This window comes from Anastrepha obliqua, chromosome 2 (assembly GCF_027943255.1).
Source record: "Anastrepha obliqua isolate idAnaObli1 chromosome 2, idAnaObli1_1.0, whole genome shotgun sequence".
Taxonomy (NCBI): domain Eukaryota; kingdom Metazoa; phylum Arthropoda; class Insecta; order Diptera; family Tephritidae; genus Anastrepha; species Anastrepha obliqua.
This window is the reverse complement of record NC_072893.1, coordinates 119,025,882-119,038,844: the sequence shown is the minus strand read 5'-3', so window position 1 is coordinate 119,038,844 and position 12,963 is coordinate 119,025,882. Positions and strand designations below refer to the sequence as shown.

The window sequence follows — 12,963 nt, the reverse complement described above, 5'->3', positions numbered from 1 at the left end:
AGTCCCGAAATTTCGGGAGTGGTTTCGGGATTGAATTTTCCCAAATTTATATAAAAAAATGCAATAAACAACATGTTTTTCACAATTAAAATAAAAAAATCTTTAAATCTCAATTCATTATATAAGTACAACGGCAGTTCCATGTACCTCAAGAAAAAGACGAATCCGATATGGCCCAATTTATGTGAATAATAATTATAAGTGCCGAGTAATTGGTATTTTTTTCATGTAGTCCAGAAATATCGGTGTTGGATTCGGGTTAGAATTATCTCAAAGATGCAAATAAATGCTTGCTTTTAATCCCAAGTGATCGGTAACCTTTTTTATGCAATCTCGAAATAACGGAACGAGCTTTAGGTTTGAATTATCTCGAGATTGCAAGTAAATGCGTATTCTCAATCCCGATAATTCGTTAAATTTTTTCATTCAATAACGAAAAAAATTTTATAATATTTATCACTCCTGAAAGTAAGCAGCCAAAGGTAAAGTTGGTACTACGAATTTAAATTTGTTTATCCAAAATTTTAACTGAACTCTCAAAAACTGCGCGAAAGTTACCACAATAAAATAGAAATGCAGCGCGGAAACTCAACTAGCAGTTGTAGCTTTTAGAATTTTTAGCGCCACTTTTTTTTTTTTCAAAAACACACATTTCACCGCATGCAATTAGGCGCCTGGCCGCATATGAACAACTCCATAAAGCAGCAAAACCCCAAACCATTTTTTATTTGCTGCTGTCTGCCCGAGCCAGAATGGAATCCTTTCGAATGTGCACTTGAACACCACTTTTAGTTGCCAGAACAATGCACAATATCAGTTGAAACTTTCACGACGCGACGACGTTGTTGTTGTTATGTCGCCGCATTATTGTTGTGCACCGAAATATATGCGACATATTTGCAACTTGTTTTGTTATAGTAGTTCAAGGACTTTACTTTTTGGTAAAGTGCAATTTCAGTGTAACAAAATACCTGCTGCTATCGCTGCGCCTGCTGCTGCTGTCAACAACAGTCCAAGCATTTGGCACGAGTTGGCGGCGGTTAGCAACCACACAAGTGGTTGGCAACGCTAAACGTCGTCTACACACACAGCAATACCTACTCACCTCTTCGCTGTGTTCACGTACAAAGTTCGTCAACATTGTGGTGGAAATTTTTTTTATACAAACAATTTTGCTAACGCACAAAGGAACATAAAGCGAAAAAATATAGGCCAACATTTTTGGATTTAATTAAATGTACAGAACAAACTATAGAGTGAGCGCGCGTCTAAAAGCAGACTTGCGCACAATCACAGTTACAAGCATTTGCTTTTGACTGGATTACATTTGCGCATATCTCGGCAAACATACGTATATACCTGCAAGTACGTGCACATTTGTGTTACTATGTATGTACGCCGCGTTGCGATGCGTGTCACGAAATGTTTGCTTTTCACTTAAATTCCATATACACAAATTAAATAGAGTTTGTGTAAAAAGAATGAGCGAATTTATTTATTTATTTACTTTTTTCTTTTACTCATTTTTACGTGTTTGCTACTGAGCTGGGTCAGCGAAGGTTAGAAGGTCTGTTGTAGCTGGTTGTCAAGACAAAGTTGTAAGAAGAAATTGCTAGAGTGGAAGACATATTCAGTTACGGGAATCTGAAGAATTTTCAGGCTTTTGTCCCAGCCAGCGAGCGCAAATAAAGGGTTTTCCAATAAGAGGTGTTATTTTGATATTAAAAAAAAATGCTATTTTTTAATATAAATGATCGGATGTTTATTATGCCGTTAATAGTGGAAAACAACATCAGGCAATTGACCACCACGACCACGCTTACAGCAGAATATCCTTTTCATGAAATTTTCCATAACCGCATTGCAAAGTGGCTGCCCTATGTCCTCGATAGTCTCCCGAATTCCATCTTTGAGGTTTTGAATTGACCCTGCACTGTTCACGTAGACCTTCTCTTTCATGTAGCCCCAAAGAAAAAAGTCACAAGGTGTTAAATCACAAGATCCCGGTGGCCAATTGGGATCACCTCTTCGAGAGATAACACGGTCCGAAAACTGTTCCCGTAAAATATCAATGGTTTCGTTGCTTGTGTGGCACTTAGCGCCGTCTTGTTGAAAATAAACATTGTCCAGATCAATACCATCCAATTCCGGCCATAAAAAAATCGGTAATCATCTATTTTCTATTCAAAATAACACCTGTTATTGGAAAACCCTTTATATATCAGCATTAATCTATGCTTATATAAATATATACTTCGTGATGTGTCCGGTGACATCTTTGTAATAAAGTGCTTTGGTATATTGAAACCCTGTCTGGCAGGTATGCATGCAGATTTTGAAGCATGTGCGCAGCGATATGTGACCCATGGAGTGAAATTGAGTTGAAGCGGCATAAATATGCGCAGAGAAAACTGCTCGTGGCATAACTTAAGAAAGTTGCAATTTATTTGGAATGCCTGAGTGCACAAACTCTTTACAGGTATAAGCATTTTAGTGCTTGGCTTTATAAGTAGGCAGCAGGGTACAACATACTCGTGCCAATGACTCTTCAGCCAGAAATTGTACAACATATGAGGGGGAGCTTGTCATCTAAATAATGGAAAGATGCGCGAAACTGCGAGTGATTAATCCACTTCTCGCCGACGAGCAATGGAGTGAAAGCAATGGAATAAAGGGTAACATCAAGCGGAGAAGAAAAAAAAATCGGTTAGCACATGTGACTAAAATCACCTTGGTATAAAAAATTTGCAGAACCGTAGTAGTTGCATAGCAATTGTGCGTTTCTCTTGCATTTCTACTACCAAAAGTTCTTGCACAATAACTGATCGACGAGAGCATCAGCAACCAATGAATCGCATACAATATCTAAATCTTAACATTACGCGAAATTTCGTCCATAGGCTGACCAAAGAGAAGCACGCAGAAAGATTGTATGTAGTTTCAACTTTAGTGGCGAGCTCGAAGTTAGTGAATTCAGCCGCTGCATGGAGAAGGAAAGGAACTTTTTGTCCACCACCGCTGAACTCAGTCCACACAAGAAATAAATGTGAACGTTAGAGTGAACGTTAGCCTATTCTTAACCCATAGGGGATGACTGTTTTATACAGTGTGGGCCATATAAAATTTGTTTTTTGAATCGGCTATAAAAAAAACGCATCAATATTTTTCCAAACTTTTTTTTTTATTTTGAGGATTGAACATTGTCATTTATGAATGAAAAATAATATCGTTCAAATGACTGCCACGACTAGCTTTACAGTAGGCCATTCGATCAACCCCATTTTTAAGCACATTTTCGATTGTTTGGGCTCCAATTTCATGAATGGCAACTTCGATTTCGTGTTTTAAAGCATCAATCGTCTCTGGATGGTTCGCATAGCAAATGTCCTTAACGGCTCCCCACAAAAAATAGTTCAACGGCCTTAAATCACAGCTCCGAGGCGGCCAATTGATATCGGAATTCAAAAACGGTAGCCAAAAGTTCAAGTGTAGCTTTGGTAGTGTGACAGTTGCACCGTCCTATTGAAACCAAATGTCGTCCATGTCATCCTCTTCAACAACTCTTTGAGCATGTCACGGTAATGCTCCCCATTTACTGTAACCGCGGCTCCTCGCTCATTTTCGAAAAAAAATGGCCCGATGATGCCGCCAGACCAAAAACCGCACCAAACAGTGACTCGTTGTGGATGCATTTGCTTCTCTATAGTAACGTGTGGATTTTCTGAGCCCCAAATCCGACAATTTTGGTTATTGACGTAGCCACCGATGTGAAAATCAGAAAAGAAGAAGAAGACTCACCACTTTGGAAATATTTTCCAATTTTGTTCAAGCGTATAGCGTCCCATTTCGTAAATGTCAAACCTTTAAGTAAATTATGAACATATTTGACATGTCATTTGTGTTACCATTCACAAGAAAATAGGTGGTTCAAAAAGCAAACGCTATATGGCTCACCCTGTATAATAACTTACAGAATAAGCCAGCCGAAAACGAACCATTAAAATAACTGTCTGTCTTTTAATCTTAATGATCATATGGCTCTATAATTTTAACAAATTCGGCTTCACTAGGAAACTCAATCATTTTTTATTTTCTATTATCTAAAACTAGGGAAATGCTAAATCTAATAAAGTGATGAGAGGAGCAAAACATTTTCTTCGCATTCTATAGTAATGCTGTGAACTTTTTCGAGGACCACAGTCTTAGTGGGCAGCTGGGTCACATAGGCAGGGTTGGAACGAAAATCTGCACCGAAACTGGTAGCTCTGTCTTCACTGACATCTCCAAGATGGGATCGGAAGTCGAAGCAGATGTTTTTTCTGAATCAACCAAATTGTCTATCTCCTTAAAATTACTGAATACTGATAGGGTTTTCCAGGCAGACGTCTTTGCGATCCTGCAAGCATGTAAAATACTTAAGGAATGCGGGAGTGAGGGAGATATGAACATTTTCTTCGATAGCCAAGCTGCGATCACAGCAGTACAGTGCTTAAGGAACGTGGAAGCAAGGGAGAAATTAACATTTTCTCCGATAGTCAAGGCGAGATCAAACCTCTGACGACGCCATAGTGCAGATCCAAGCTAGTCAACTCCTGTAAGGAGTAAATCAAATCTCTCGGGTGTGCAGGTAACATTTCACTGATATGGGTTCCAAGGCATAGGAACATGGAGGGAAATGAAATTGCTTATGAGCGTGTCAAGAAGGGGACTAAATTGGTCTCAAAGACCTCCTACCCTTTATCGGCATCCCACTGACTGCTCTTAAAGGGGAAGCGCACAACAGATGGAGCTCAATTTCTTCGTGCGCTAGTTCGAAAACCGTTTGACCCCAGTACAATAGACACAGAATGCAGAAACTTTTTGGGACTCCACGTCATTCAATTTCAAAACTCGTAATTGTGTTCGGCGGTCATTGAACCATCACTGGCGGTGAAGTTTACCATTTAACCCCTATTGCAGAAGATGTGGGTACCTTTCAGAGAAGGAGACTGTTGAGCATTTTCTCTGTAAATGTCTGCGTTTGGCAGCTAGACGATTAAGGTCACTGGATGCTCGTTTCTTCAACAGCCTGGGGCAGTGCGCCAACCTAAATCCGAGCAATCTTCTCAATTACATCAACAGCTCTAGCTGGCAGTAGATATCGCCCTGTAGGAGGTCTCATAATGATATCAGAACGGCGCTTTCGTGCTACTTCGGGAGTGCCAGAGTGTTACTTCAACCTTTTCACATAGTGGACGAAGCAGAAAAAAATTATCAAAAGATACAGGGCTTAGTAAAATCTATCCTCTGCACCATAAAGGCTCTCTATAGAAACCAAATGAACTCTTTTTAAGTGTAGCTGCTCACAACTAACATAAATTTGCTGATAAGCTTCAACAATGCTATGTTTAAGTGAATTAGATCGATTTGAGTAGTGCGATATATCATTAATAAAAATCCAAGGGCTAAGGAATGGATGTCCGTACCACTTAAAATCTGTAACTAAAAGTATAAGGTATGGATTGGAAAGACCAAGATGGTCTGTAGAATATCATATGTTTTATTCCTTTTTGAGCTTTTCTGGCTCTTTGAGGAATCTGACAAGTTGGTACAGAAGATAATACATCTGACTAAAAAAAGGGCCTTCTTTTCTCTTCAACGAAATGTCGGGAAAAAGCAAAGCAGGTGCTCTAAATTGTCATTCTCCTCTCCAAAGAACACAAATTGTGTTTCACATGATGCCTATGAAAGTTGTATTTCCTTTTGATCCCAGGCATTATGTCCCGCGATCAATCCAACAAGTAATCCTTACTCATTCCTTCGCTGCTTGATAAGGAATTCTGCTGCCATCCTATCAGCCTTTTTTCAAGCCTTGTAGTTATTATACCAGTGTAAAGCCATCACCAGCGGTTTCTGTTTCTTTTGTGAAGAAGATCTTAGATTTACCTAAAGACTGCTGCAAAACCTGAACTGATGATTGGCATTGGTCCCATTTGGCGAACCACAAATTCATAGTTCGCCAATTCATCATCACGTTGAATATCATAGTATTTGGGTTCCCAAGTCTAAGTTTTTCATCTGCGTGATGGAGCTTAACCAGCTTACATTCTTGGATAATTTGTGACACCCACGAAAGTTTTTCGTTTTTCACTGGCGTTCACTGGCATCCTCTCAATTATCCATTCCACTGCACCGAGTATTGTGAAAATCTCCGTTTAGAAACCCGCAGGTATAACATTTCATTTTCTGAAGAATTTCTTCCGCAAATGTTAATCAGAGCCCACTGTGCTTCCTAATAAGAAACTTGCCGCGATCTCATCAAATCCAATGTAAACTGATCAAAACCTTTAGCATATGCCTAACTCCGACAGCGCTGAGATCTTCCAACTCACTAAAGCCCTCGAGTAAACTCTTTGAAATTCCAATTTTCATGTTACTTGATTTTTTAATTTTGATATATTCTGTATTCTATATGTATACGCTAAACCCAATTTTTCGGTTTTGTTTCTTTACTTGCAGCTTTATCAGCAGTGTCGAAACTGAAGCATTGACTCGAAAATTTGTCCGCCTTGAAATTGGCAATTCCCGCTGCGCACACTTCAACCATGTCAACCTGCGCTCTTAACCACGCCTCTGCCACCACAGAGCCAACAATCATTGCATAACAGGCGCAGACCTATAGCCACAACATGAATATCGATCAACAGAAATTCCCACCACCACCATCGGCAAGTTTGCTGTGCGACAGCGGCTATACTAATGGCTATGCCACTCCTAGCAACAGCAGCATTACAACGACTTCGGCGGACACTTCTGCGTCGTCGCCCGCCTCACAGACGACTACCTACGTGAATATACCGATAATACCACACGGGCAGCTGAATGCATCCGCATCCTCCACATCATCCGCGTCACCGCCATTACCGCCGCCACCTCCTTCCGCTATTTCAATGATGGGCGGCGGCAATGCATCCAACAGCGGTGGCACAAGCACCTTCAAAACTCCCCTGCTACCCATGCCCACACTCGAGGACATCGAAGGCGGCTTACTGGCTGCTACATCTACTAATACGCCCGCCCCAATGCCCGTCGGTATACTCAAATATCCGAATGCCGCCTCTGCGGCAGCAGCAGCATCGGTGGCAACAACACCGCTCAGTCTGCCGCCGTCTACGCTGAGTATGTGTGGTGGCGGAATGGGTCCAGGTCCACCAACGCATCCGCAATCACATGCGCTGTCGTTGCCCACTTCTGCTGCGACTGGCGGTTATGAGTATGTGAGTGGTGTTGCAACTAGTTATCAATCAGCGTCACATGCACCTCAGCAACAACAACTACCACCTGCCACACTTTCGCTTGCCAGCGATATGTTGCAGCATGCAACGACGCCCATAACGGTGCTTTCACTGCAGCATACAACGCAGCAATCATTACCACCGCCGCCACCCCCTTCAGCGGGTTTAACCTCGAGCGGTAATGCCAGCGGAGGACATGGAAATCACCCGACAAACCCCGCTGGTGGTATGAGCAACTCCATAGGTGCAGCTAGCGGTGGTGCGGACTCGAAGCGCTCATCGAAATGTTGCGCTTGTTTTGGCGGCAGTGGGAACTCCTCAACGGCAACGAAGTCACAGCAGAAAAAGCGACGCAAACAGAAGGCACAAACGATTTGGTCGGCACTATTGACGAATCTAGGAATTTGCGCTCTGCTGCTGGCGTACACGTTGTTGGGTGAGTATGAGTGAAACTCAGAATATGGGAAATTAAGTTAAGATCATTGAAAACTAATCTTCGCGAACCGCACTTCTCTTAGATCAAAAGAGACTGGCCATTATGGCCACCACTGTTTCTTTCTCAGAGATCTCACAGCCACGCTATAATTAGGGCTCGTTGTTGGTGCGCTCGAAGTATGTCGGCTTCTCTCTCTCGACCACATACAAATACTTCGATATTAGACTCGTTTGGGTTTCTGATCAGAGAAATATTGCGATAAACTGCTAGACAAATGCGTTAGGTACAATAGGGAGTCTCGAGGTGGTTTCTCCGCGTAATGAGAGGATTGTGGCTTTGTTAAAAAACGTGTGTTCTAGTCCTGGTAAGGTGGACTGCATCGCCACACGAACTACGTTAGTACACAAACGTGTAAAGTCGCGGGGGCTCTTCTGGTTACAGGTATATTAAATCCGCCCGAGGGAACTTTTAAGGCTAACAAAGCCGCAGCTCTCGAGTTTTGAGGATGTTCTTTCCAAATATTGTCTCTTATCCACGCAGTGTGACTTGACTTCGAGTCTTTTTTGCAGCAGCTGTCAGAGAATGAGGTAAAATCACCTCATCACCTTCACTTGGCTGTTCTGCTCTCGCTGTGCTAAGATGTAGATCATTTTTGTTTTTTTTTTTTTTTGGTAGATGAGGTAGCGTTCATAATGTCTTCACACTTACAGCAACCGTCGTACACTGAGTAGAATGGTATAGCCACTAGAACAATCCCTCCTCTCTTCTGGGGAGACTCCTTTCGTGAAACTTACTTCGGAAAGGCCCATAATGGCGTCTATTAAATGGACCCACGTCTGGGTTCACCACATTTGTAGGCAGCTTTATGCTATAGGCTCGTCTTCTAATATCTCTGTGGGGTCATACCAGTGCTATGTGGGGCATGCTCCCAGGTTCCTCTCACATGGGCGTATGGGAGTTATTCGCTATCGATAGTTTCTTTTGCATCTGCAGCAAAAGATACAAAGGACGTTTTATTATAGGAGGCGATTTCAGCGCTATGCACGTACATTGGGGGTCTACGCTTACAACGACAAAAGGGCGCGAAATATTTAAAGCCATAAGACGAAGAGGTTGCGAAATAAATACAACTGGCAAGCCAACATATTGGCCTTCAGACATCAACAAAGTACCTGATTTGATTGACTTTTTTGTCTTCAAAAATATTCCCGCAAACCATCTTTCTATTTCTGAACTCTGGCCACTCACCGATCCTTTAGAAATATCAGGGAATGCGGTACTAAATAAAACGTCTCCTCGTCTATTTAATAACTTCACCAACTGGCAGTACTTCCAACTGCAATTACAAGCTGTAGTGGTAGACAACGGCCGTATCGTGACTATTGATGATTTTGATGATGCCGTGCTTCAGTCCACGCAAATAATTCAAAACGCAGCATGGAAAAAATTAGAAAAAATTCCCATCATATATGAAGTTGCTGATAAATAAAAAACGAAAACTTAGACGTCGTTGGTAGCAAACCAGATATCCTGAGGACAAATTGAAACTCAACCAAACAACAAAACAACTACACGTTCAAATTCAGACATTCAAAAATGATAATTTCAATCGATTTCTTAAGAGCCTCACATCTGATAAATCCACAAATTACTCTTTATGGAAGGCAGCAAAGTCATTTAATCGACCGATAAAACACATAGCACCCATCAAAATAAACGACACCCATTGGCAAAATCCAATGAGCAAAAAGCAAATTTATTTGCAGAGAATCTTCGTAAAACCTTCTATGCCAATGATGGATCTGAAGATATTGACATCTCGTCAAATTGGATTGAAAGCGATGTCAGCAGTAACGAAGAAGTAATGAGCGAAATTTTCAAAATGAAAACGAAAAAACACCTGCTTTCGACCTCATAACTGCAGAAATTCTTCAGAGATTGCCCAATAATTGTGTTACTTGTCTGTCTCAATTGATTAATTTGTGTTTTTTGTTAAAATATGTTCCTTTGTACTGGAAGACAGCAGAAGTAATTATGATTCTGAAAGCCGGAAAATCGCCAAATGATGTGTCTTCATACCGACCTATTTCTCTGCTACCAATGCTGTCCAAACTTTTTGAACGACTGTTACTGACTCGAATGTTGCCGATTATAGAAAACAAGAGAGTTATTCCAGCGCACCAATTTGGCTTTCGAAAAAATCACTCCACTATCGACCAAGTTCACAAGGTTGTTAGAACCATAGAGTGTGCGATAGAGGAAAACAAAGTTTGCGCAGCGGTGTTCCTTGACGTCTCGCAGGCGTTTGACAAAGTTTGGCATACGGGCTTACTCCACAAACTTAAATTGATTTTGCCCAGGAATTATTGCGAAATCCTTTCTTCCTACCTTAATGGCAGATACTTTCGTGTCAGACTTGACAACGCCTATTCGGGGGTACCTCAAGGAAGCATCCTAGGCCCTCTCTTGTACCTCTTGTATACGTATGACTTACCGGTTCACAAGCAACGTTTAAGTACACATGTCAACGCTGAAGCATTGGCTTTGCTTCAGCCAAATATTCATCGTCGGCGGCTCAAGCGTAAAACAGTTTTAGACCTGATGGGCACCCAGACGCAGCTGTACCTTATATATTTATACATTCATAATGAATTTATGAATATTGAGGCATCTTAGTTTTTATACCGTCGTGAACACTATTTTTTTTCCTACACCTGCTTATATTTGTGGAGCAACATCAAAGCGCGCGGCATAAATAAGAGGAGGAGCTCGGCCAAACACCCAGTGGTATCCAGTGGTATCACAATTTTTACCCTATGGGTTCCTTTTCACACCATCCGGTAGCTTTCATGAACGAGCAAAGCTTCGTTAGTCTTAGATGCGCTATGTCCGCTACACCAGTTAAAAATGCCATGTCAAGAGTGCGGAGCCTCCTCGTCGCTAAGCTTTCACACTCACATAAAAGGTGCTTGACTGTTGCTTCCTCTTCTGTATTAAGAAAGCTTCAACAGAAATCGAAGTACGGGAGTCCTAACCTTCTAGCGTGGCTGCCTATTAGACAATGACCAGTTAATACCCGTATAATTTTTCTTATAGCTTTTCTGTTAAATCCTAACAAGCTTTTTGAGCGACCGCTGTTCCATTTCGGCCATGTCTGTCTACTTAGCTCGCATGTTGAGAAGTTTTGCCAAGTTGTATTTACCTTATTGATGGTTTCCCTATCTATAAGTAGTTTACAATCGGCCATAGGCATGGTTATCAGCGTCTTATCCACGTGAAGCAGTTAACACGATCGTAAGTTGCCACCTTTCGGTCTTCTCCATATCCCTTAATTATAACTTCATAAAATTATCACTTCTTTTCTGCATTTCTCTTTCTTATTCTTATACTGCAATGGTATCACATAACTTAGCATAGCCTAGCAACAAAATACTACTCGAATCGGTTGAATAAATGTTTGATTTGTTGTAGTTTGAATACAAATTTTGTGATTTTTCAACACATTTTGGCTTCTTGACACGCCTCTTTTTTAAGTTTATGCATTATATTTCTCCAAAAACTTTCGAGGAAAGATAAGCTTCAAAATGCAATGAACCCTGTGCATATCAGAGCATTCCATACAAAGTTATAAACTTACATGTAAACATATTCTGGAACTTAGCTTTATAAAGGCAGATACATACACTGCTGGTCTTAGATTAGACGCACCATCGTTTTTTTTTAAACAAAATCAATTATTTATTATCATGCTTGTTCTAATTGTCCAAAATGCTTTTCTTATCAAAGCGCGAATCTTGTTCGAAAAAAAAAAATGCTGACAGCTGGTTGATTTGCGAAAAAATAACTGTACATTCGGAGATTATAGAAATTTCTATGGCAATCACAAGAGTTTTCGGTTGGTCATTGAATTAGACGCAGCTTAAATTTCTTCGTATTGCGTGGACAAGTGTAAACTTTCGTATTGAAAAAATATCAAAAATAAACAAATAAAGTGTTTTCGAGCTACATTTGAAGAAAAAAAATGGGGAAAGCTACTGTTATGAGCTTATTGGAACGTCAAAAAGTAGACTTTCTTCACTCCCAAGGACTGTCCAATCGGAACATTGCCAAACAAATAAATCGCAGCTCCAGAACTGTTGTCAGATATTTGAAGGATCCAGAGGCATATGGAAATAACTTCAAAGGGAAAAAAAGGCACTATCAAAACAAGCAGTACGCCAAATTGTTAGAATTGCTTCGAATTCGACTAAATCTGCTGCTAAGATCAAGGAATTGGCTGGAGTAAAAGCAAGCCTATCAACTGTTCAGCGTAAGATCAGAAATGCAGAACACCTGAAGCGTCTAAAAATCAAGAAAAAAACCCCTTTGAATGCAATACGCAAAGAAAACCGGCTTCAATTCGCGAAAGAATACATGACGTGGACTGTCCAATCTGACACTCGACTAAATGATTGGCGTTCAGTTGTATTTACTGATGAAAAACGTTTTAATTTAGATGACCCTGATGGATTTCAATATTATTATCACGATTTGCGGAAAGATGAGCTATATTTAAGTCGCCACCATAGACGAGAAGGGGGAATAATGGTGTGGGGTGCTATCACGTTTTATGGAACAATTGACTTGATTTTTATCGATCAAAAGATGAACGGCGATCGCTTCAAAACATTGTTGGAGTCCGTATTTCCAAAATTAAAAGATCTCTTTGGACCGATTCCTTGGATTTTTCAACAAGACAATGCTCCCATTCATAACTCTCGAGTAGTAAAATCTTTTATTTCGAGTCAAAACGTTAATATCATGACCTGGCCACCATATTCTCCAGATCTTAACGTAATTGAAAATGTTTGGTGCTGGCTAACACGGAATATATACGAAGGAGGAAAGCAATACGAAGATAAGGAAACATTAAATGCAGATATTAAACGTGCTTGGAGCGAGAGTTCCTTGAACTACTTAGATTCCTTGTATCATTCTATGAAGGACCGGATTTATGAAGTTATTACTAACAAAGGAGGCAGTACTCATTACTGAAATTATTATTATTTTTTATTTCAAATAAATCAAATAGTAATTTAAGTTAAAATCCAAATACTTTTCTTATAAAAATTAAAAAGTTAAAGTGCGTCTATTCTAATGACCAAGAAAAACTCGCCTTATTTTGATTAGCTTTAAGGGGGTGAGTAAGGGATAAACGCTAAAAAAACACTTTTTTCATGAATTTATTGTAGCGAAACGGTTCAAGTCAGTTTA

At 40.4% G+C, this 12,963-nt stretch overlaps 1 protein-coding gene across 1 annotated transcript in view; it reads left to right on the top strand.

Moving 5' to 3' along the window:
• Positions 1 to 6,668: 6,668 nt before the first annotated feature.
• Positions 6,669 to 12,963, top strand: part of LOC129238740 (uncharacterized) — a 31,073-nt gene continuing 24,778 nt past the window's right edge. Inside the window, exon 1 of the mRNA XM_054873892.1 lies at positions 6,669 to 7,710. Within this exon, the coding sequence (XP_054729867.1) occupies positions 6,669 to 7,710 (1,042 nt within the window). The remainder of the gene's footprint in view (positions 7,711 to 12,963) is intronic.